The sequence below is a fragment of the Periplaneta americana genome, chromosome 1 (assembly GCF_040183065.1).
Source record: "Periplaneta americana isolate PAMFEO1 chromosome 1, P.americana_PAMFEO1_priV1, whole genome shotgun sequence".
NCBI classification, from domain to species: domain Eukaryota; kingdom Metazoa; phylum Arthropoda; class Insecta; order Blattodea; family Blattidae; genus Periplaneta; species Periplaneta americana.
Window position 1 is genome coordinate 92621529 of NC_091117.1, and position 23085 is coordinate 92644613.

At 34.9% G+C, this 23085-nt stretch overlaps 1 protein-coding gene across 2 annotated transcripts in view; it reads right to left on the reverse strand.

Moving 5' to 3' along the window:
• The window catches only part of LOC138698346 (glucose dehydrogenase [FAD, quinone]-like), a 45726-nt gene extending 23240 nt beyond the window's left edge, over positions 1-22486 (reverse strand). The window contains exons 1-2 of one of the 2 annotated variants that reach the window (XR_011331845.1): positions 22376-22486; positions 12291-12666 (exon numbers count right to left, since the gene is read on the reverse strand). Coding sequence is in view for 1 of the 2 variants with exons in the window: in XM_069824202.1 (XP_069680303.1) it covers positions 22376-22427 (52 nt within the window). In the remaining variant the exon portion in view is untranslated. Of the gene's footprint in view, positions 1-12290; positions 12667-22375 lie in introns of those variants that run through there. The other variant, XM_069824202.1, reaches the window with a different exon arrangement.
• Positions 22487-23085: the final 599 nt, after the last annotated feature.

The following is a 23085-nucleotide window of genomic DNA, read 5'->3' on the forward strand; positions in this document are numbered from 1 at the left end:
TAATAATATTACATTTCAGATACAATTGTTTTAACCTCATGTAAGTGATGCATTTGTAAATTTTAATCGGATCTTATACCATTTCTTTTAACACTTTTAATCTGTTTTTGTAATTTTCTGGTAATTGTATACTTAATTTGATTGTAATGCATATTATTGTAGGTCATGCATTATATATTTGTATTTTGAAGTTGTCTATGGGCTGTATATTTGCTGAATGACATTAAATTATCTATATCTATCTATCTGTCTGTCTGTCAACGATATCCCCATAAGTGTGAGCGCTTATCCAATGTTAACAGAAAAGTATTAGTAAATTTTTTTTTTTTTTGTTGAGTCAGTAAGTTCTGATAGACCGGAAAATCCCGAATTCATAACATTTATGAAGTAAAGCAAAGTCAAATGGAAGTGACAATCTCACAAATGTATTCATTTTATTTTGTTATTTTACGACGCTGTATCAACATCCAGGTTATTAGGTCTGAATGATATGAAGGTGAAATGAGTTCGGGGTCCAACACCGAAAGTTACCCAGTTGCCTGAAAGAATCTGTAGATGTGAAATACCTGGGAATTATTGTTGATCAGCACTTGAAATGGGATAGACAAATCACCTTTTTATGTAACAGAATACGTAAAACAATTTACAAATTTGTAAACCTTCGCCATTACTTGCCTACTCACGTATTACGTTTGGTTTATTTGGCTCTAGTTGAATCTGTTATCCAATATGGTATAATTGGATGGGGAGGCATTACAAAAACTGCTCTTTTTCCTCTAATTATGTTGCAAAAACGTATAATCAAAATTTGTTTGAAAAGGCGACTGGATTATCCAACAAATTTGATCCATTCTGAATTGAATGTTTTTAGAATTGACCAAATTTATGAATACTCTTTAATGAAATTCTATCATAAAAATAGAACGAAATTTGTAGCTCAGCCACATGCTCATAATACGAGACGAAATGAAATTCTTAAATTAGTTGAACCTAAATATTTCACATCTGCTGCTTTACTACACAGTACAAATTATGGTCCACGGCTATATAATTCGATAATAAAATTTCATCCAGAATTGACTACTTTAAGCAATGAAATTTTCAGATCCAGAATTAAAAAATTTATATGACAGACTTCCCTGTATATATATTATGTACCATGTATTGTAAAACAAGTTTATTTCTATCCTAAGTGTATTTTTCTATTTTATCTTGGTTACTATCTCAACATGACCTGCACTAATTATACTACTAATAATAATTTAATATTAATCCATCAATCTAAACATCGTCTCTTTTTTCACTCAGTTATTATTAGTATTATTATTTACTAATTTTATTACAATCTTTATGTGAGCTTTTTTCTTAAGTATTTTGTCTACAAAGTATGTGTATCTATGTAACGGAACTGTCCCCGAACACGAGCTTTGCTCTTTCGGGGTATTTTAATGTAACGTTTTTATGTATATGTTATTATTAAATAAATAAATAAATAAATAAATAAATAAATTTGCTTGTATTGGGTTGAGGGAAAACCCCGGAAAAAACCTCAACCAGATAACTTGCCCCGACCGGGATTCGAACCCGGGCCACCTGGTTTCGCGGCCAGATGCGTTGACCATTACTCTACAGGAGTGGACCAAACAAATTCATTTAACGTTTCTACTTATAGTTGCTTTTCAGGGACTTCTGAATTATATTATAGAGAAAATAAAATTAATGCAGTTATCTACGGTATTGTCTTAATACATGTGGAAAAACTGATATTATTATGCAAGTAATTAGAAATTTACCGTGTACTTGCAAAAGAGGAAACTGGATTTTAATTCTGTTTCTTTAAGTAATGCACTTCTTAATGTAGACCTAAGAAGAATAATTATGTGAGAATGTGCCGCATTACTTCCCAAGTAATTTTTGTGTGTTATGCTGTACAAACTACAGCTAGATACGTATGTAACAAGGGGATAAATTGATATGTGACTATTATGCTAATGAATGAACTTCCTCATGCGTGCTTGAGTGAGATATTTTGTATTGTATTTCCAATTACCCATCATTATTTGATGCTATAATTTAAGAAAAGCAAATGTATGTTACAATAATCTAGAGTTTAGCGGCTACAAAGAAAAGTTATAGAATTCAACTAAGCGGCATATTATTGTTAAATTCTTCTAAAGTAATTTGTTCGAACTATGTCCTTCTAACTTATATAGTGCGATCCAAAAGTCCCTCCGCAGCTCATTAGTTATAGTAATCCCGTAGAAAGTTGGCACGTAATCCTGTAGAAAGTTGACACTTCCCCATTAATTCCGGTTTGACAACCTCACATTCCCAGTCCATCATATGCTTAGCTGCCAGTGCTGCCACTTGAATTCTCTGCCTAGTGGATTCTTGGCTGCATCGTGCCTACATAAGCACTGCGGAGAGACTTCTCGCTCGCACTGTATAACATAATACAATTAGAATATAAAACCTTTGTAGTAGTCTCAGTTTTCTCCAGTACTGTAGTTTCTAGAAAAAACCTTGAGTTAATTATCACTTGAATTTCTTACCTCAGAATTCAATTTCTAATTGTTAAAATTTCGTTCTTCCTTTAACGAGTTACTCCAACTCTAATATTGTCAAAAGAGGTGTAGGTTGGTTATTTTACATTGCTGGCAATGAAGAAGGAAATCACAGGTTTTCGAAGATTGAGTCTTAGTCTACATGTGATTAACAAATGAGCACGAGAAGGTATTCCTAGTGGTTGGGATCTAAGTAGTATAGCCAGGTTACTGTAACCAACAATTCCTATTGACGTTATAAAATATCCATACTTTACACAAAAAATTCCTGCAAGAACTATTTTTATGTAACATAAGCAATTAACTATGTTTCAAAAAATAAATTGCATTCATAATTCTCTGCACAAGGGCATTTCTCTTACTGTAAACTCAGTATTTTCCAGTCTTCCCTATTTTATAAAATACGTTTTACCTTGTATATTTAAGATTTTCCTTAGGTCCAACTTTATCACTTCAACAAGATCTTTTAAGTGTTAGATCTTTCACAATTTTGCTTTGTGGAAGGGCGTCCTGATTGATTTGTACAAAGTAGTTCTGACTTTTTAATCTGTTCATCATGTTCAGATACATTTGAAAATAGTCTGTCCTTATGCTTCAACCATTACGTTCTCTGTGATAATCTCATGTTGTGTTTAAAACCTTTTGTAATTCATTATGTAGTACATTTTAAATCCATCAATCAATCCATCAATCACTCACTCACTCACTCAATTAGTAAGTTTTCTGCCCAAGAGCAGACCTTTCATAGCAAACTTAGCATTCTTGAATCTTTCTTACTTTGTGCCTTTCTCTTAGTCTTCTCATATGAAGCATGTATCTTAATGTTGTCACATTTTTATATATTTTCAGTTTTTGATTCACTAATAAATATTATTTTTAATAAAACTCTTATTATTATCACTTTTGTCTGCTATAAAAATAATTTGCAAATTCTATGTTAAATACTTCATTTTTTAGACAGAATTTGGTTCATATACACATCAAAAGCAAGGTATGTATTCTTTCTTAAGTCCTCAATTTAATCCAGACCTAAGCAATCTACACATTCTTAAGTTTAATAATAAAGTGAAAATGTTTGTATGATATTTGATAAATTTTTTATTATTATTTTAAATGTTACTAGCATTATATGTTACTAATATTTATTGTATTTATCTCATGCATGTAACCTATAAGATAAAACATTGTAATAAATATATATAGATCATTTTCTTAATTAATAACAGTGTATATCTCCAATAAATGATTTCTTAGCATCTCCACAGATACACTTGATTGTACTTGTTACTATCTCTCTCACTAGAGAGTTATTGAAATTTATATTTTCCCCGCCATTCATAAAATATTTTGATATGATACCTCTTGCACAAAAGGGGAGATCTATAACTGAAACTTGATTAATATATTTCAGTATTATTTGTATTTATCCTGGTAATAATGAACAGTTTGACTCGTAGACATTTTGTTTTTCAGCATTAACTTCCCATGACTGTATGAGAAGATTCGAAGAGAACGGCAGTTACGTAGACCTTCGGCCCCTCCTGCTACCAATAATGCATAGCACAATGTCAATACGGCGGTTGCTGTCGTCTGCAATACATCGAGCTTTTCTGTTGATTTTCGAGTTCGTCATTTTTTTTCTGGTTATTATATGCTTATCTAAATTGTGTTAACTCTCGTTAGTGGTTTTATATTTTATTTTATCCGTCTTAGTATTTATTTTATTATTGTAAATATTTTTGTTTTATTATTATTATTATTATTAATGAATTAATTTGTATTACTATCTTCGTATCATCTCCGTCACGGATATTCTGTTATTATTATTATTATTATTATTATTATTATTATTATTGTTATTATTATTACTATTATTATTATTATTATTATTATTATTATTATTATTGTTACTATTATTTTTAACATCAACTTTATTATTGATCTCTGTAAAATTTATGTAGACTACTGGACTGTACCCGAGCACGAGGATATGCTTATTTCGGGTATATATTCATATGTATCATTTCAAATGTAAATTGTGAATAAATTTGAATTGTGAATTTGGACGTTTCTGTATCACGGACATAATGGTCATCCGATTGTGTTGGCTGTATCCATTATTCGATTGTATCCTAGCAATGTATGCCATTCGCATTTGGTTTAGAATCACTGCTTTCACAACATCCTGACTTATAACAAAAGTAATATAATGAAAATGGCACAAATAATTCACTCCACGAAGAACAAGCCAATGCTTGTATCAAATGAATTCTGTTACCAATTTCACACGTGCAACAAACAGAAAACCCGTCGTAACTGGCTTTGTGAGGACAGGGAAATGTGTACAGCAAGATGTACTACTGGTATGAGTCTTCACAGCATAGAAATATTCGTTGATGGAACAGGGAAACACAGTCATTCTTCGAGAGTGAACATTGGAGAAACTGATAGCGAAGGCGATCACTAATAGACCGCTAACTTGTGCTTATGGCACAAAAATTCTATATATTCATACCCCAAAAGTAAAATGCAGTAAAAAATTTGTCTTTCATTCTGACCGAAGAAATGAGTTACCGATTTCAGTAACCCAAATGTGCTGAGTGACCTAAAAATACTGACTATTATCCAGTGACCGAAATACAACGTTGAGCGAAAAAGTGTGACCCAAGTGTCCGAGACCAATGTATCTGTGACCCATACATACATTGACCGAAAAACATTGAGCAAAGTCGCTGCGAATCTTCAAACTCTACTTGCGGCCTCGTTTGCAACTTTCCAGTGTCGTAGACCTATTGTATTATGATTAACGTTACGATACTCATATGGTAAATAACTATTATTGCTATTTTCTTTTCTGTGTAAATGTACACTATTGCCTTAAGAATTTTCCTTGGGTGTTTCTTAATTCTAGGATTTTAGTTCGTTTTTGCCTATTAAATTACCGAAGGTTTTTTCGAAATCTACACGAATGAATGAATGAATGAATTAATAAATGTATGAATGAATAAATTAATGAATGAATAAATGGTTGAATTAATAAATGAATGCATAAATGAAAGAATGATGAATAAATGAATGAATAAATAAATGAACGAATGAATAAATGAATAAATGAGTGAATGAATTAATCAATTTTATTACTGAATGAATAAATGAATTAATAAATAAATGAATAAATTAATGAATAAAACGAATGACTGAATGAATGAATGAATGAATAAATTAATGAATGGATAAATAAATAAATAAATAAATAAATAAATAAATAAATAAGTGATTGAATTAGTAAATGAATGAATGGATAGGTAAATGACTGCATAAATAAGTAAATAAATAATCGGTAATAAAAATAAGTAAATAAGTGTACTTCTAGGTCATAATCTCTCCTTGTTCTCTATTCATAACTTTAGAGTGAACGTTGCGTTAGCACCTTGTACACTTATAAAAATAAATTAAACTAATCCGGATGCTCAGCACTCCAGTCGGTATAATTTAGTATGATATTTTCAACATAATGATGTTGTAATATCCTGGCATCATTATTAAGAATTCTAGATCCCAGGAAAAGAAAATGTATCTTCTTAAAGAATATGATCGATCTTTATTCCTCGGCCCAACGTCACATAAGAAAAACTCTGGGAAGAACTGTTAAATTCTCCAGCGCTAGAGATTACTTTCTTTTGGCTAAAATCTTTCCCGTAATCATTGGATTTGTCTCTGCAAGTTACACAAATTAACATTAGAATTTGGTATCCTGATGAATAAGTATTATACAAGTCAATTGATCAATTAAAATGCATGTTACAGTACCAAATTGTTTCCAAAATCTTTCACAGAATAGAAAGAATTCCCCGTATCAAGGAGTACGAAAACATTATTCCGTGAAAATTCCGGAATTCATATTTTGCAACATGACAATACATTCTCTTTATACGAACTTACCTTATTAATGACCATATGTTATCTTTAGATTTAGAATTTATACAATTCCTCCGAATTCATTACTTATCAATATCCGAATACCCTTGTTAAAAATCATGTCAATTTTGTGAAATCTACTAAACATACATCAAACAGTGAGACCGGTAGTATATTTGTAGATCAAAATCACATATATATTTTTTCATATCTAAAGAAATATACATTTTTCATAAAAAGATACCAAAGACAAATCGATGGGACATTCCGAGAGGGAAACAATTCAGAATTTAAAGTTTTGAGAAACCTGCATTTTCAGGCTTCATCTTGTTGTGAAAATCTAAGGATCATTGAAATAACTCCACATTCTGTTAATGATATTTCACATATACTACAAGTTTCAAATTTGAATGTGTTAATTGGATTTTTCACAGCAACATGAAACTTTAAAATGCAGTGTTCTCAAAACTTTAAATTCTGGCAAAAGTATTTTATTGTCTAGACATGTTAAAAATGTTAACCTTGTGGGAAAGTAAGGTATATCTACTCCTATTAACAGCCAACACTAATACGCAGTGGCGGCTCGTGAACTTGTGGATTGGGAGAGCTACAGTAGATTTCGGTACTTACAAATTTCACTTCTTGAGACCATTACTAATAAGTATAGGACAAAAATAAATGCACTACATATCGAAAAACCAAAACTTCCTGACTTAGTTGGGAGATGTCTGTGGAACCATTTGCTAATCCCTAAGAAAAACTAATACCATCAATTTCAGTCTGAATTTCAGATCGGCAGACACTCAACTTACAATCTACCAGTTCATTCTGAATTGTCTTGGAATAACCTTAAACAGTGGCATGTTCCAAATGATTTTTGAGAGGCTCGTTTAGATTATTCACGAACTGTACCAACCCACGAAACACATCAGGGTTCTTCGAATCGTTTTTTCATCATGTCCCCTAAGGGGAAGTTCATATTGGCCACAAAATTTGATACAATCAATATTTTTTTAAAATAATTTCACGATTTTTTCTCACTTCTTGATTATGTTTGAGAATGTTTGTTCTGTTCGTTTCACTTAACATGAGTTGCGTAACCTAGCCAATGAAACAACATTTTTCAGGTGAGACTGCGAAGATTCGTTCATTTTGCTTTTTAGGGGCAAATGTTCTAAATATGTCACACCACTCCTAGTCAATGCCGCATCACCACCGAAGAGGAGGCAAGGAAAACAAAATACAGATTTTTTTGTTCACATCCACGTAACCACAAATGCTTAGCGTAAATTTCATTGTTATACTTCCTTACATATGTGCACTATTTCGGCTGGATGAAGCTTAAGTAAGATTTAAGTCGGGTAACGGACGGCACTTTAATTTCACTTCATTACATCAATATTCTCCGCAAGGGAAAGTTGAGAAAAATAAAATTAATATTCTGTAATTCACACACACTCATGATTGCAAATTTGCACTGGTTAAGTTACGGTATTAAGACGCCACACCAAAGCAACACTCAAATATACTGATGGTCAACAATTTTCTAAAACTGGAAAAGAAGTCTCTTTCGTATTTTACGTGTTATATCAAAAGGATTCTACTCGTGCAATCATTTTGAGTTAAGGCAAATATTAGGTTTTGCTGGAGCTAGATATATACGTAATAATAAGGCAAAAGAGAATATTAATTTCGTTATATTAACTCGATAAGATTCTACAACAATAAGTATGTGAAAAGAAAATAAAAATTTTGTCATTAAGTTTCAAGGGAATAGAGAATCCATTTGACGCAGCATTACAATAGCGGTGTGGGAGGAGAGGAAAGATCCCTTACGTTTTAATATATTATGGATCATATAAATTCTTACATACCTGATCAGTAGGTGTAATTATTTTATTCCTAACAATAGCAACAGCTTTTATAGACTATGTTCTCCCATGAGGACAAATGTCATTTTGAGGAGCAACTGTAATTACAAATCTTTTATCAGCAATCCCATATTTAGGTATCGATTTAGTACAATGCTGGCTCTGCAAGCCACTGCAGCGAGATATGGGTTTTAAACAGCGGCAGTTTCCCTCTGCTTCCCTTCACCTTTCTACCCCCTGACCATGCAAGACACATTCTCTATGAGCTGACCACCCTGCAGATCCCAGGACGACTTTGAATGCAGTGTCAATTCCAATACAGTCGACGCGCAAAAAGATTATGCCTAAGATAATAGTACATATTCCCGGCCAGATGAAATATAAAGCAATTTACCAATAAAAGCTGTAACAATTACAAATTAAAATAAATATTATTTTTATTTTCCTGTCAAAGCAGGGAGTGCTGCAGCTCCGCAGCTCTTATGGGCGAGCCGCCCCTCCTAATACGAAAGAAATAAAATTTCCTCTACTGGATCCCTGACTTTTCCAGAAAGAAAAACATTTAAAACTACTCTCCTGTAAAGTAAGGATAATGTACATATCAACTTATGCCATAACAGCACAAATATATGTTTTAATATACAGGGTGAGTCGTAATTATGTACTATGATTTGTTGCAGAGTATTCTATACACTAAAACAAACGTATTTTGTCATATAAACGTACAGCCGATACTGCATTGATATCCCCAGTCCTGCATTCCTGCCTTAGGGGAACCGGTCGCTTTGCACCTGTGATGAACAATGCCGGTAGACCGCGAAGTCGCAGGACTGCTGCTGCTAAAGAAAATATTCAACGTTCCGTAGCTCAGGTATAAGTATTCCGTAGATCAGGTATAGTTTAGCTGCACGTCATCACATGTCTCAGAAGTCAGTGTGGAGAATTGTACATGAGGCATTACTCTACCGATACCATCTAAACCTGTGCAAGAATTGCAAGGATAGGTTGATTTTGAAACATCACCATAACTACAAGACATGTCCAACTATGAGTGCATTTCTTTTTAACCACAAAAGAACACTGACTTTTAGTTCCAATTTTAGCCACGGGTAATTGGTAGACTAGCCTTGAAATAAAGCAATGTTGCCATATCTTATTAACAATGCAGTATCGGCTATACGTTTATATGACAATATGTTTGTTTTAGTGTATAGAATATTCTGCAAAACTTTACAGTACATAATTATGACTAACTCTGCGGAGTAATAATAATAATAATAATAATAATAATAATAATAATAATAATAATAATAATAATAATAATAATATATACGTATATATGGACTCGATTTTTTTAAATGTGTGGCACATCTTCCGATAGCCCTCTTCCGTTCTTCTCTGTTGTTCCATTGTTGTTCATCGAAATTTGATCTCCTTAAAACTATTTGCATATTATTGTTCCAGGTTGTTGTAGACCATCCTCTCTTGCGTTTCCCTGGTGGTATCCATTCCAGCACATTTTTTGCTGTTCTATTATCGTCATCCTTCGCACATATCCATTCCATTTCAATCGTTTCTTTGTTATATCGTCCAAAATTGTAGTGTTCACTCTCATAAATTTCTTTAATTTTCCCATTTCTGGTTTTGTCTTTTCTTGATATTTGAGCTGCTCGACGATATAAGTCCATATAAGTCACTAATAATGTTGATTGACTTCTTTTCTTGAGTGAACAAATATCTGGATTATAAGTTATGCTTTTACAATGCTATTGTAGATTTCTATTTTTGTTTTTTTACTTATGGTTTTGTGCCACATTATTCCATTCAATGTAGATATAACATAATTTCCTTTATTATTTCTGTATTTTATGTCTTCCTCATTACTTTTTACTCCTTGGCTTTCAACCTCATTGTAATCTTAATGGTCTCTCCTTCTATTACTAAATCTTGTTCTACGTAACCAATAACAAAATGTTTTGATATTCTCGTGTTAATCTTTAATCGCCATTATAAATATAATAATAATAATAATAATAATAATAATAATTACTATTGGGCTCCCATTAAAGACCTTTCCGGTTTCGAACACATGTAATTTATGTTTAATGAAAGTCAGATGCATAAACTAGTACCAATAAAAAGAGAAACTGAAAAATATTTCGTACCTTACCTTAGAGATGTTCAATGTAACCCTGGTAACACGACACACATCGAGCCTGTAGTCGAGCTCATCTCATCTACGTTCAATCATATCACGATCGATTGTGCGATGGCTCCTGGAATGCGCGCTTATAGATCAAGCACGGCCTGTGGAAGAGTAGCACCTAGACTCTATCCTCATATGAAAAAATAATCAATGGATATCAGGCCTGGAGAACGTGGAGGCCAAGAGAGAAGTTCACGATGATATCAGTCCACCTGGTAGTCGGTCGTTCAGATCTCTGACACAGTCGACTTCAGTTTTTTTAACTCCCAGTTGGCTCTGAAGATAAATTTTTGCGGACTGCGTATGAAACTTTCACGGACACGCTCAACTGTTTCCTCGTTTACTGACGGGCGTCCGGTTGATTTCCTCTTAAAAATGCATCCTCTTATTTTAAATCGGAGTACTACTTATTATAGGCCCACTGAGTGGTTTTGAACCGAACCTTGTTCGGAAATATCGTTGGACACTAACAACTGACTGCTTACCATGAAAATCAAGGATGCAAAAAGCTTTCCTGTCCTCCATAGTAGCCATTTCGTCTCAACATTGAACAAATGTTATTACGCAGTAGTCATACCATAGTAATGTTAAAACTAAACGTTCTGATTTCTCTTTCTATCGATACTATTCTCATGTATCTATGTTCTCTTAAATGTAAGATAATTACATGTGTTCAAAAATCGGAAATGTCTTTTGCAGGAGCTCTGTATAATGAAAATTCTGTAATAATCCCCAATAATAATGTTATATTTTATTTACGTTGTCATTCCCACAATATATTTTTATTTGTATGTTTCTTTAATAAGATCCGAGACTTTCTCTCCTATCATTATACAAGTAGCTGTTGGATTACCGCTAACTATCCTTGGCATAATTGAAGCATCAGCGACCCTCAAACCTCTCACCCCGTGTACTTTGAGTTCGGGACTCACAACGGCAGAGGAATCTGTTTCAGGACCAATTTTATTAGTGCCTACGTGATGATTGGCTGTAAACAGAAGGTCTCTATCAAACACTCTAAATGGAGTAAAGTTACCTTTTTCCATGTCTTCCTTTGTAATAATATAAGGGGTGTTTATCGTGAAACCCGCTTTGCTAAATGCTGTTGTTTCTGCAAGAGTTATTCCAGTGCTATAGCTGTCGATTAGAATATCAATATCATCTTTATTTGAGAAATAATTAGTATAAATAAGAGGGTTAACAAAGGGATCGGTGGTATTTATAGTCAAGAAATGCCTAACTTTCGGTCGGAGAAGAACTGAATACATTCTAATTGAATCATAGTAACAGAAGGGATATGCTTTCTGAGTACAGCTTAAGAATGGAAGGAATGTAATGAACAAATCCGGATAATCAGTATTTTTGTTTGCATACTTTGACTTAACATTTGCATAAGTCTGGACCAATCCGTTTCCTGACCGTGGACTGTTTATTCTATCGTGACAGTATAAAAATTCATCTTCCAATATATTCATATCATCAGGAAGAATTTGAGATTCCTTTTTCACATTAAAAACTATTCCTGAAAGCATTATATGGTCCTGAAGATTGTATCCGACCTCGAGATTCTGAATAGGTTGAATCTTCAATGTTTGTAAAGTTTCCCTCGGTCCTAGGCCAGACAGTAAAAGAAGATGTGGAGAATTGAAAACTCCTGCACTGAGGATGACTTCCTTTTTGGCGAAAACCTCTACCATAATCGTTCTATTACTCTCTCTAGCGTATGCAACTCCGTATGCTAGTTTAGTGTCCGGGTGAATAAGGACTTTAGTGACCCTTACATTGGTAACAACTTTTAGATTTTCTCTTTGTCTTACAGGTGTTATAAAAGCTGCGTTTGTGCTTTGACGCGCACCCTGTGACTGCATACACTGGAGACACATCCCTCCTGTCACATTTTCTGAGTTTATGTCCACAATAGGATATCCAATTTCTTGAAATGCTTCTAAAATGACGGGGACGTTTTTATCTTGATAAGGAAATCTTTCAACATTTAGGTATCCTCCTCTACTATGATGCCTGGTGTCCTTGTAGATGTCTGGATCTCTGTTGTTTTCAGATTTCTTGAAGTATGGAAGAACATCTTCGTAACTCCAACCCGCGTTACCTGTTTGAAATACACTGATTTGTAGAAAATATTATCTGGAGCAATCTACACAGAGCTTAAGATATTGTCAGGTTCGTCGCATTTTGCTTCTCGACTTCTAAAAATGCGACAAACTTGCAATATAAATGTGCAAAAATGAAACAAGCCCATTGTACTTGACATAACTTAACAAATGGAGATGATTACGGAGAACATGAAATCAGAGATGTGCATGAACTAAGTACTTCTGGAGAACCTGTAAATTTAAATGAAATGTTAATGTGATACCAATGTTCAGGAATATATGAAGACAGCAGATGGGCATATGTGCAAATATGGAACCTTGAAGAAAGAGTTAATGTTCCAGTGTAACAGGCAAAGCAGCAAAGATATAAACTATTAGGAAACTCCTTAAATTATTATTATTATTATTATTATTATTATTATTATTATTATTACATTACCTCATAATTAAGTTATTACTTTTCCTTATAGACTTTATCTTAATTTAAATTAATACTTACTAGTCGTTAAAAGATAACTGAAGAATATTGCACTATTGTATTGATTTAGGCTCGTTGAGTGGAAGAGAAGGTCTTAAAGCTGCCAGCGAAAATAAAACATTTATCATTCTGTATTGTAAAACAAATTATTCTGGAACAAAATGCAAATTATTTCTTAATCGTTGTTGTACATTTGTTTTTCAGTGTTTTATTCATATCATATTTATATATTTTATGTAATTCCCTGTTAAGTTGAATATAATTTACTTGAGTATTACTTTATAACCCTTATATGACACTTGGCGCAATAGGATTCTTTTTCTTGCTGGAAGAATAAAAATAGTAATATCAAGGGCAGCCAGTTTGAATTCCTTTACTAGGGATTTTTAAACATTAGCAATTCTAGGGTGAAGCACTGAAGTATAAAGCGAAACTTTTTTTATATCCCAGTCAATTAATGGAGTTTCTTATTGGAAGTGACTCTCTGATTTCGAAAATGGCTATAAAATGCTATATGATACTTATATTTCCTAATTATTAAAAATTTACTAAATTACATTAGAGCCACCAACACAGTACGCTAGCCCTGGACACTAATACCTCAATTGAATCATTGCCGACTACCTCTTAGTTTGTCTCCGCGGTGGCTGAGTGGCCAGAATTTATTTTCATTGAAAAATCCATAGTGGCACTTGTGGCGGACAAGGTCCCAGTTGAGATTTTTCTCGGGGGTGTCCTGTTTCCTCATACTAGGTATCTAGGCCTAAATAATTCCGTCACCATTTCTCCATTTCGTTGTCATTCCATAGCATTCCTCGAACGCCGGCGGGTGACGCACGGAGGTGGCCGCCCTAGGGACAAGTGGGGTTGTCTGCTCGAAACATGGAAATGCGCCTAGCTTGAGGATTAGCGCAATAGATTTCGAAAGACCGCAGTGCTGGGTTGTAGTAGGACTTCCTCTCTACAGAAATTCATTTCCATTCCATTCCACCCCTTAGCTCCAGACTCTGCCTTCCCCGGTAGATATAGTAATGCTTTGTAGACAATAAGGGCCCGTTCAGGCGGTGCGAGAATTTCTCTAAACGGACATTTATTCGAATCGGTTTCTTGCGGACAGTAGTGTACAGATACGGACATAAAATTTGGAGCTTTCTTATTGTATAAGTTTTTTTTATAAGACACTGCGCATGCACAGTCTCCTAAGCGGTAGTCCACACGAATTGACATCCACTTACATGGACTCGCTCAAGAGTCTTGCTGGGGGGGGAAGAGGTGTTTGAACAGTACCCTCTATGAGTAAGCATTCGCCCGCACACACAGAACCCCCTACTCCGAAGCCTCAGAAAGAAGCTCGCGCATGTTGGTGCCACAAATTTGCGATCGGGCTCTACTTTCTCAACTAGGAGATTAACCGTGAAAGGAATGTGCTTATTATTGCGTCATCTATTGGAGCGAAGTAGATAGATAATATTACCGTTATAACGTTAGTTTAAAAAACATGCGCTCTCCTGCATATGTTTTTTACTGTATGGAGGGATTAAAAGAGCAGGAGATTAACCGTGATATAATTTTGTAACTAGGGTAGTATAAATATGTGTGTATCAGTGTTATCGTTTGTGCTTTGAGAGTCAGCCAATGGAGATGTGTGCACACACGTGTGTGACTTATGACATCAACATTCATTCACAACATTAGGGGAAGTCCGTGTAACTTGGACCAGTGTGTAACTTGATCCACCGATGCAATCACTATTTCCAGGATAGTTTGCAAGGTACTTTATACAGCGCTTTGAACCTTCTACATGGTAGGCAACTGTCCATAAATCTCATTATGAAGGGTTGGCTTGACATGGTCATAACGGTGTCGAACATTCTGTCCCCAAATTCTTCAAATCTTTTCACAATAGTTTGACAGCGTGTTGTGCGAAGACGTTTAGAAATACAAGACTGCCTTATACATAGGAAGAAATACCAGTGTTTGAGGTAAGTTGAGTGAAATTTATATCAATGTTTGTAAAGTAGTTTTTACGTAAATAACTTTTAAGTGTTTCTTTTACAGTGCGTGTAAATTGAACCATCACAAAGCGTGTAACTTGAGCCAATGCTAAAATGTACCAACCCTTACAATATAACAAATTTAGAGGATAAAATTGTCCATTATGTCTTCACTAGTGTGAATTTCCAAAAATCAGAGGTCAGTGGATGAAAATTTTGTAAGGACATATAATTATAATATTATTTATATAATATTATATAAATAATAATATTATAAAACATTACTTTAGTTTATTTCAATGTTAATAATATTTTATTTCTTAAATTATGTAATAAGACTTCGTTTCATTTGGTGGGTCGACAATTACAACTTTTTAGCGAATTCTGCTTTCGCCATTTCTTTACAGATGACTACAAGACAGGCAAGAAAAGCGAAGGGAGTGTATGGGAAGTGGAAAGAAGAAAATCTGCAACTCGGAAGGGGTTGGCGTCAATGAGGCTGCACGAAGGTATAATATACCTAGTGCCACCCTTGAAAGATACAACAAAAGGAAGGATGCTAAAATTAGACAGCCCGGTCACCCACTTGACTTGTCACAAGAGGTGGAAAATGATCTTGTGACACATCTTCTGCAGCTAGAAAAAATGTTCTATGGGTAAATACATTACAGCAAAATGTATATTAGGGCCTACATTAGGCCTACAACTTAATTCAATCAAACTTAATATAGGCCTAATACTTAATCTGCTTATTCTTTAATTTCAGACTGACACAGAGAAGTGTTAAGCAATTAGCATACGAGATTGCAGAGAAGAATAAACTTGCCACTCGGTTTAACAAGGAAACGAAGTCTGCCGGCAAAGAATGGTTTTCCGGCTTTATGAAGCGCCATCCCGAACTTCGCCTTAGGCAGCCAGAAGCCACATCACTTGCCAGGGCTTCAGGATTCAACAGGGTTGTAGTCGGCAAGTTCTTTGACACATTGGAACAACTTGTCGACCAACACAAATTAACTGCTGCCAGAATATTCAACATGGACGAGACATCCCACACTGTCGTTCAACGCCAAGAGAAGATTCTGGCACAGAGGGGAAAACATCAGGTTGGAGCCATTTCTTCGTGTGAGCGAGGTCAGAATGTTACAGGAGTGTATGCCATGAGTGCGAGTGGCTTCTTTGTACCTCCTATGCTGATTTACGCTAGGAAAAAAATGATGGAGTCTCTCACATTTGGAGCACCTCCTAACACCATCTTCCGCTGTCAGGATAAGGGATGGATGGATTCTGACACATTCTGTGAATGGATTAGGCACTTCATTAGAACTGTCAAACCCAGCCCTCAGGAGAAAGTATTGTTGATTTTAGATGGTCACAGTAGCCATACGCAGTCGCTGAAAGCGATTGAGATCTGCCGTCAGTACGGTGTGATTATGTTATCTCTACCGTCGCACTGCACGCACCGTCTCCAACAGCTGCACGTGTCGTTCTTCAAACCTCTGAACACATTCATGTCAGCTGCCATATCAACGAAGATGAGGGCACTTCCAGGACAGCGGCTGAATGTCCAGCACATTGCCTCACTGGTAGGAGTGGCATTCCACAGAGCAGCAAATATGCAGATTGCAATGAATGGCTTCAGGCACACTGGTCTTTGGCTGTCGACCGAAATGTGTTTTCAGAGGCTGATTTCGCGCCTTCTTTGGTGACCGATCGGCCTTTGAATGGTGAGCCATCACCATGAGCATCTCGGGCAGCAGAAGAAGTGGAAGGAGCAACAACAGCAGCATCAGCAGAGAAAAAGATGGGAGACAATGTGGAGCTACTGTCTGGTCTCACAGAATATGTGTCAGTGAAGGAAATAAGCCCTTTGCCTTCGTCTTCAAAATCTGGACAGAGAAAATCCGGAACGAGATACAATGCATCTGGCGTGGTGCTGACCGCTACGCCACACAAGAATGCTCTGCAGCAACAATCAGATGGGAAGGCCGCAAAGAAGAGAAAATTATTTGATTCGAAAGTTAAGGTGACATCCAAAACACGCTGTGTTATTTGTGGTGAAAGTGAGAACAAAGACTGGATTCAGTGCAATCGGTGTGGAAAATAGGCCCACGAAGAATGTGCAACAATTACAGATGAACTATTTTATTACTGTTGTATGGGAAATCATTGCTTGACACAAATTTTTGTTTGAATAAACAACATTATAGGAGTTAAATGTGTTTAATATGCCTGGTCCAAGTTACATGATCCTCTGGTTCATATTACACGACCCTGGCTCAAGTTACACGGCTTCAAAATTTTGATTAAATTTTATTTTTGAAGTACTAGAATTAAAATTAGTGAAGTCTTATTCTACTTAAGGACTTATTATGGCAATCTACCATCATAAAAAATTCAGGGACATTTTTCTCAATATGATAAGTGAGTTACGGCCATTCAAACTTAGGTAGTCCAATATACACGGTCTTCCCCTACTCTGCTGCGTCTCATTCCCCTGAGACTTTCTCCTGGTTGGCGTACAGTACTGCATTTCTTTACCGACCGCTCGCCCTTATCTCTACTCCGAAGCTCTCCCCACTACTCCATTTACTTCCCCTCTTTCGAGTCGCCGAGCTGTCAGGATTAAATAATCTGTCTGTAAACATCATCAAGAGTAGCTCGAAATTTTATTTCCGTATTTGTACATACGATTCGATTTTTTCCCGTATATATAACTTAAATTTCATTATGCACGAGGAAAATCGAATCGTGTATAAGAAATCAATTCCAATAAATACCCGTCTCGAGAAATTACCGCACCGTTTGAACCATTGGTCAATTGCATAAGGCAAGCTCATCATGGAGAGTCGATCGTGCTAACCTTTCCACAAGTCATAAGAACTAGAATAACTTTTGCGTTCAGGAAGGACATTATAGCGTCAGATATCTGACATACAAATCTATAACTAAACCTATATCAAATTTAGATATAAAGGGACCCACAGACATCCTGCCTGGGAAGGAAACTTTTTTTTTGTTCCTTATTCAAATTTATTCCCAATACTTTTCAATTGCTGGTAAAATTAATGTTCTGGGAATAATAAGTTAATTAAGTATTAAAATATCGCTGCAATCGAACCACGAAAGTCTTAGTTACCAGTCTATCGGCTCTGGAGTGAACGAGGCTCTGTAATCAGCTACAAGGGTCTGTCCGTTTTTTTTTTTTTTTTTTTTTTTTGCCACTACTGTAGGCCTACATTATTAAGTGTTAGGAGTGCGCACTCCACTCACTCCCCGATTTGACCACAGACGATTCAGTTATAATTTGCGTGTATACTATGTCAACATTAAATGGAATTACTTTGTTTACATTTTGTTCTTGTAACATTTCTCAATATTAACGGCATTCTCGTTTCGTACGTTTTCTCATTGAAAGAGTAGAAATTAATAAAAACGTTTGCTATGAAAGATGTTGGTTTTGAAGAGCTCTATCAAATGGTACCCTGTTTGACTGCGTTCCCCATTTGAAACTTTAAAGTGATACGCCACTGACCCTACTTTGCGTTAGGGCTGATTGATGAAATGAAGTTCAAGTGAAAGTGCACTTGTGCTTTAGTGTCAAATATTTTAGTCTCGAAAATTTTAATGCACTAGTTTCCGAAATGAATGACTGTTACTGGTGGTCTGATTCACTCTGTATTATTATGTTTAATATGTATCTTGTTAATTTGTGATACCGGTACTTCATTTTATTTAATTTTATTCTCAGTTTACCCTATTTCGTCATAAAATAAACCTACAAAACTTTCATTTTGCCTTCTTACTAGTTAATAGGCTATTATTGAATTGAATTGAATTGCATTTAAGAGGGGAAGGTCTATAGCAGCTCTAGCATTGCGACTGAAAGATCTATTACGCATTCCCGACATAATATCCTGTAAGTCCAATAGTTTGAGTCAGTTCATTAACAACATCAAACTACGGAGTGGAAATGTTGATAGCTCATCAAGCTTTGGAAAATGTTTTCCAAAGATGAGAGCTCTTCGACGGGCGAGTGCATTGCAGTCGCACAATAGATGAAGTACAGACTCATCTCCCTGTGAACAACGAGCACAGGCTGGGCTGATATTATGTCCCATTCTGTACAGGTACATCTTGAAGGACACAATGTCCTGTAAGGAATCCGACTGCTCAGCAGAGCTGTTTCTTACTCAATTTTAACAGGTCACTGTCTTGATCTGCTTTTATTAAAATCTCTTAGAGTGTCTGCAGCCCTCACTTAAATTCTAGATTATTAAATTATTACTACATAGAATACTTCACTTATTTTCATTTTAAGTATAATATTATATTCATTTCTTGGTAACGAGTTTTCCTCATACGGGGGTTAAGTTTATATTAAATTAGTGCTGTTGATCGATCAAAATATTACATTGGTTAACTATTTGAATTTAATCGAGTAATCGATAGGTTAAGTTTTGATCGATTCGAAAAATGTTTTGATATACTGTAATACACAATTATTGTTAAATTTAACTTGTGTTCGGTGATAAGCATAAGCATTAAATGTTGTATATCTGTATATATTGTATCGTTATATTACAAAACAACTATTTTAATTACTTACTAATATATTTATTATGAGGCTTATAATTTATTGTGTAAATTTCTCTGGGAATTTTTTAGACAAACATAAATAGCAAAAAGTATGAAGACTCACTTACTTAATACTGCTTTATCCATGATTTTAAACATCTCGGTGCATTCACATGCTCCGAATTAAGTGCCGCTCTGCGTTTAATAACAATGTTTCCTGCATCACTAAACACGAATTTTTTTCTATCAAGCACTTCTCCACAAAAGTTTAATTTAAATGCAAACGTTTCACCGAGTTTACCTCTCAAATTCTCATATGACATAATGGAGTTTACACTTTTTACAAACTACGAAAAAACTGATTTTTTTTTCTTTATCAGACTAAACACACAACCTTCATATACAAACTCAGTACAGAAACTGCAACTGCAAAAGTACAGCGGTCGAAACAGAAGACTGGCCCCTATTGTAATCGAATTACCAGATTTTAGAAAGAGAAGAAGGTAGTTACGCTCTCACTTGCACACAGTGTAGACATGGCTATTTTGTAAGGAATGAGGGGGACGAATCCCAAAAAAGTATGTATTTCATATGCTAGGAAGCTAGGAAGGTGAGCTGACAACAAGGTGGAAGTTTTCATGGAAAACCATGAAACTTAATAAGTAGACAGTGGATGCGGGATGACTTATCGTTGAATGTAGGTGCACATTTACTATATGTTACATTTTTTTCATCGAGACCATGGTTCAAAAGGTTTTAAACGTAAACAGACGACGTCAACATGATACTGTATCTCCGTACAGTCAGAAGGAAAAGAAAAATAACGTACTGTAGTACTGTAGCACATACGTTGCAAGTTCAGTACTCGTCATCATTGATTCAATTACCAGCGTTGCAGTAAACGACGATATATTTTCGTAAGTTGTCGAAGCTGAATCGTCTTCGCCTATCGCTTCAACAGTTTTTGTATCGAGAGAATTTCTGAAGAAAAACTCTAAAATGGGGATCACTCAATATCTTTAGAGGAATATTTGCGCTGAGCATCATGTTGCACTTGTCGTTTAGGCACGCACAACTAAATGATGATGATGCTGATGATGGTTCCTCAGATTTCATTTCAACGCATTTCCTGTGCGATGTACTATTGCAATGTTTCTCTATAGCCTGAGTTGTTCTGGTTTTTATTTCAATTTTACATACATTAAACACGATATTGCCTTCGTTAATACATAAAATGTTACTCTCATACTTCTTAATTGCATTTCGTATCTCTAAGCGAATTTAACGTTTTGACTTCGACATTATGAATGGATCAGCAATACACTATTCAACTCGTACTAAATACTTGAGAAGGATAACACAACTGCACACATTGCGTTGCAATGTGGACCGGGGTTCCTTCCTTATGTACGCTGCTGTACTCGCCAGGTACACAAAAGACGAACGACGCGGCACGTGCCATATACTCCGATACGAAACAACTTCACTTTTCCTTAAGTCATCCCGCATACACTCTATGTTAATAAGGGTTTCGCATTGTGTTTTAACTTTCAATAGATGTAGACTAGGCCACTGTCCTCATATCTCCATCTCTTTCTGAAGTGTCTGTGCAAAGATTTTCCTTACGCTACCTGGTTTACAGTTAGAAAATAACAGTACTATTGTGCTTTTAAGTAAGCAATTTCCGAGAGAGAAATAATGTCGGAATTTTTAGTATGAGTTTGTATTAACGAAATAATAAGTAATATCAACTACAACCAAGTAATTTTAATCGACTCGAGTATTCGATTAAATATTTTTGATCGATTAATCTTACAACAAATTGATCGATTAATCGATTAAATCCCACAACATTATATTAAATAGAACATATTGTTTTCTAAATGTTTTATCTCAATATTGTTTCTTTTATAGTAACCCAATTAGTTTCAGACAAGCCTATTTCTGTGACCGAGGTTTTATAAATACTGTGTTTATGTCGTTTCTTTTCCTTATTTTGTAATTATGTAGGCCTACAGATACAAATGGTATGTGTTCTGATATTATAATAATTAAGTATTATTATTATTATTGTTACAAAGAACATTTGTAAATAGTATTGCTCTGTATAACTGTTTATAGGCCTAAGAATAATATTATGTTCCTACAACCTAGAGACATATGTTGTTAAATAGTCGTAAAATAACCTACAAAAAAAAAACCTAGAGACGATAATGCGATATATTCCAACTAACGTAATATTTACGTTTGTCCTTCAGGCGAACATTTAGTTTTTTCTTTACTTGGCCTATATTGTTCCATTCAATTAAAATGATGTGTATGAGGGGGAGGGGCTACCTTGCCAGCTGCTTTGTATTATTCTGTGTATAGGCCTACTTAATTTCAGAGTAAATGTGTCTCAACTTTGAACTCTAGTGATCACATTGACACCAGATATATGAAATGTACGGAAAACATGTCCATATCTATTAGAAAAAATATTACAATAAAATTTGCATCAATTGGTCTCAAAATTAACATTTTTCTTTAGCGTGTCTTGTTGTCCCTAAATGATCCTGTATCTGTAGCGAATGAATGATATATTCAGGAATTAAATTATGGTTGAATAATTTACTTTATGATTTTTATTGTGAGGTATGATTATACAAAAACGCTCACCTAATTCGGCCCAGTGATCAAAATCTCGTCGGTTGCCCCTGTTATACATCATTCCGTTTATCGCAGTTGTGCCTCCCAACACTTTCCCTCTTGAAAAGGTACACGGATTATTTCCACAGGAGTTCGGAATTGCACTCTTGAAGTTCCAGTCAATGTCTGTGCCTAAAGTATACCAATGGAATGCTGGTATGGTGGTGGCTTTTGGTTCTTCTCCTCCGGCTTCCAGAAGCAAGACTGACCACTCCGGCACTTCTGACAATCTGAAGTGTGAAATTTTAAAATCAATGAAAGAGTGTGGTTAAACAAATTCATAATTTTCTAAGAAAACATTTTTGGGTGCATTCTTTTTCTTGATTTAAATCATACAGAAGTGAACTTTTTTTTGTATGAAATATCGGCACCTGAAACTATTTGTAAAGTAAAGAAATTTATTAATGTTGGAGTTTATAAAACAGATTACAGATTGTTCTGTATGGTTGTAAAACTTAAACTCTCACTTTGAGAGAGGAACAGAGCTTAAGGATGTTGGAGAGTAAGTTGCTTAGGAAAATATTTGGGGCTAAGATGGATGAAGTTACAGGAGAAAGGAGAAAGTTACACTGAAACGCTATCTACGTTTCAAAGCATATTGGTTTACGTGTACATCGTCACATGTTAAAGGTGAGTGAGGATTTGATCAACGATGTGGAAACGATAAAAGAAACCAAGGC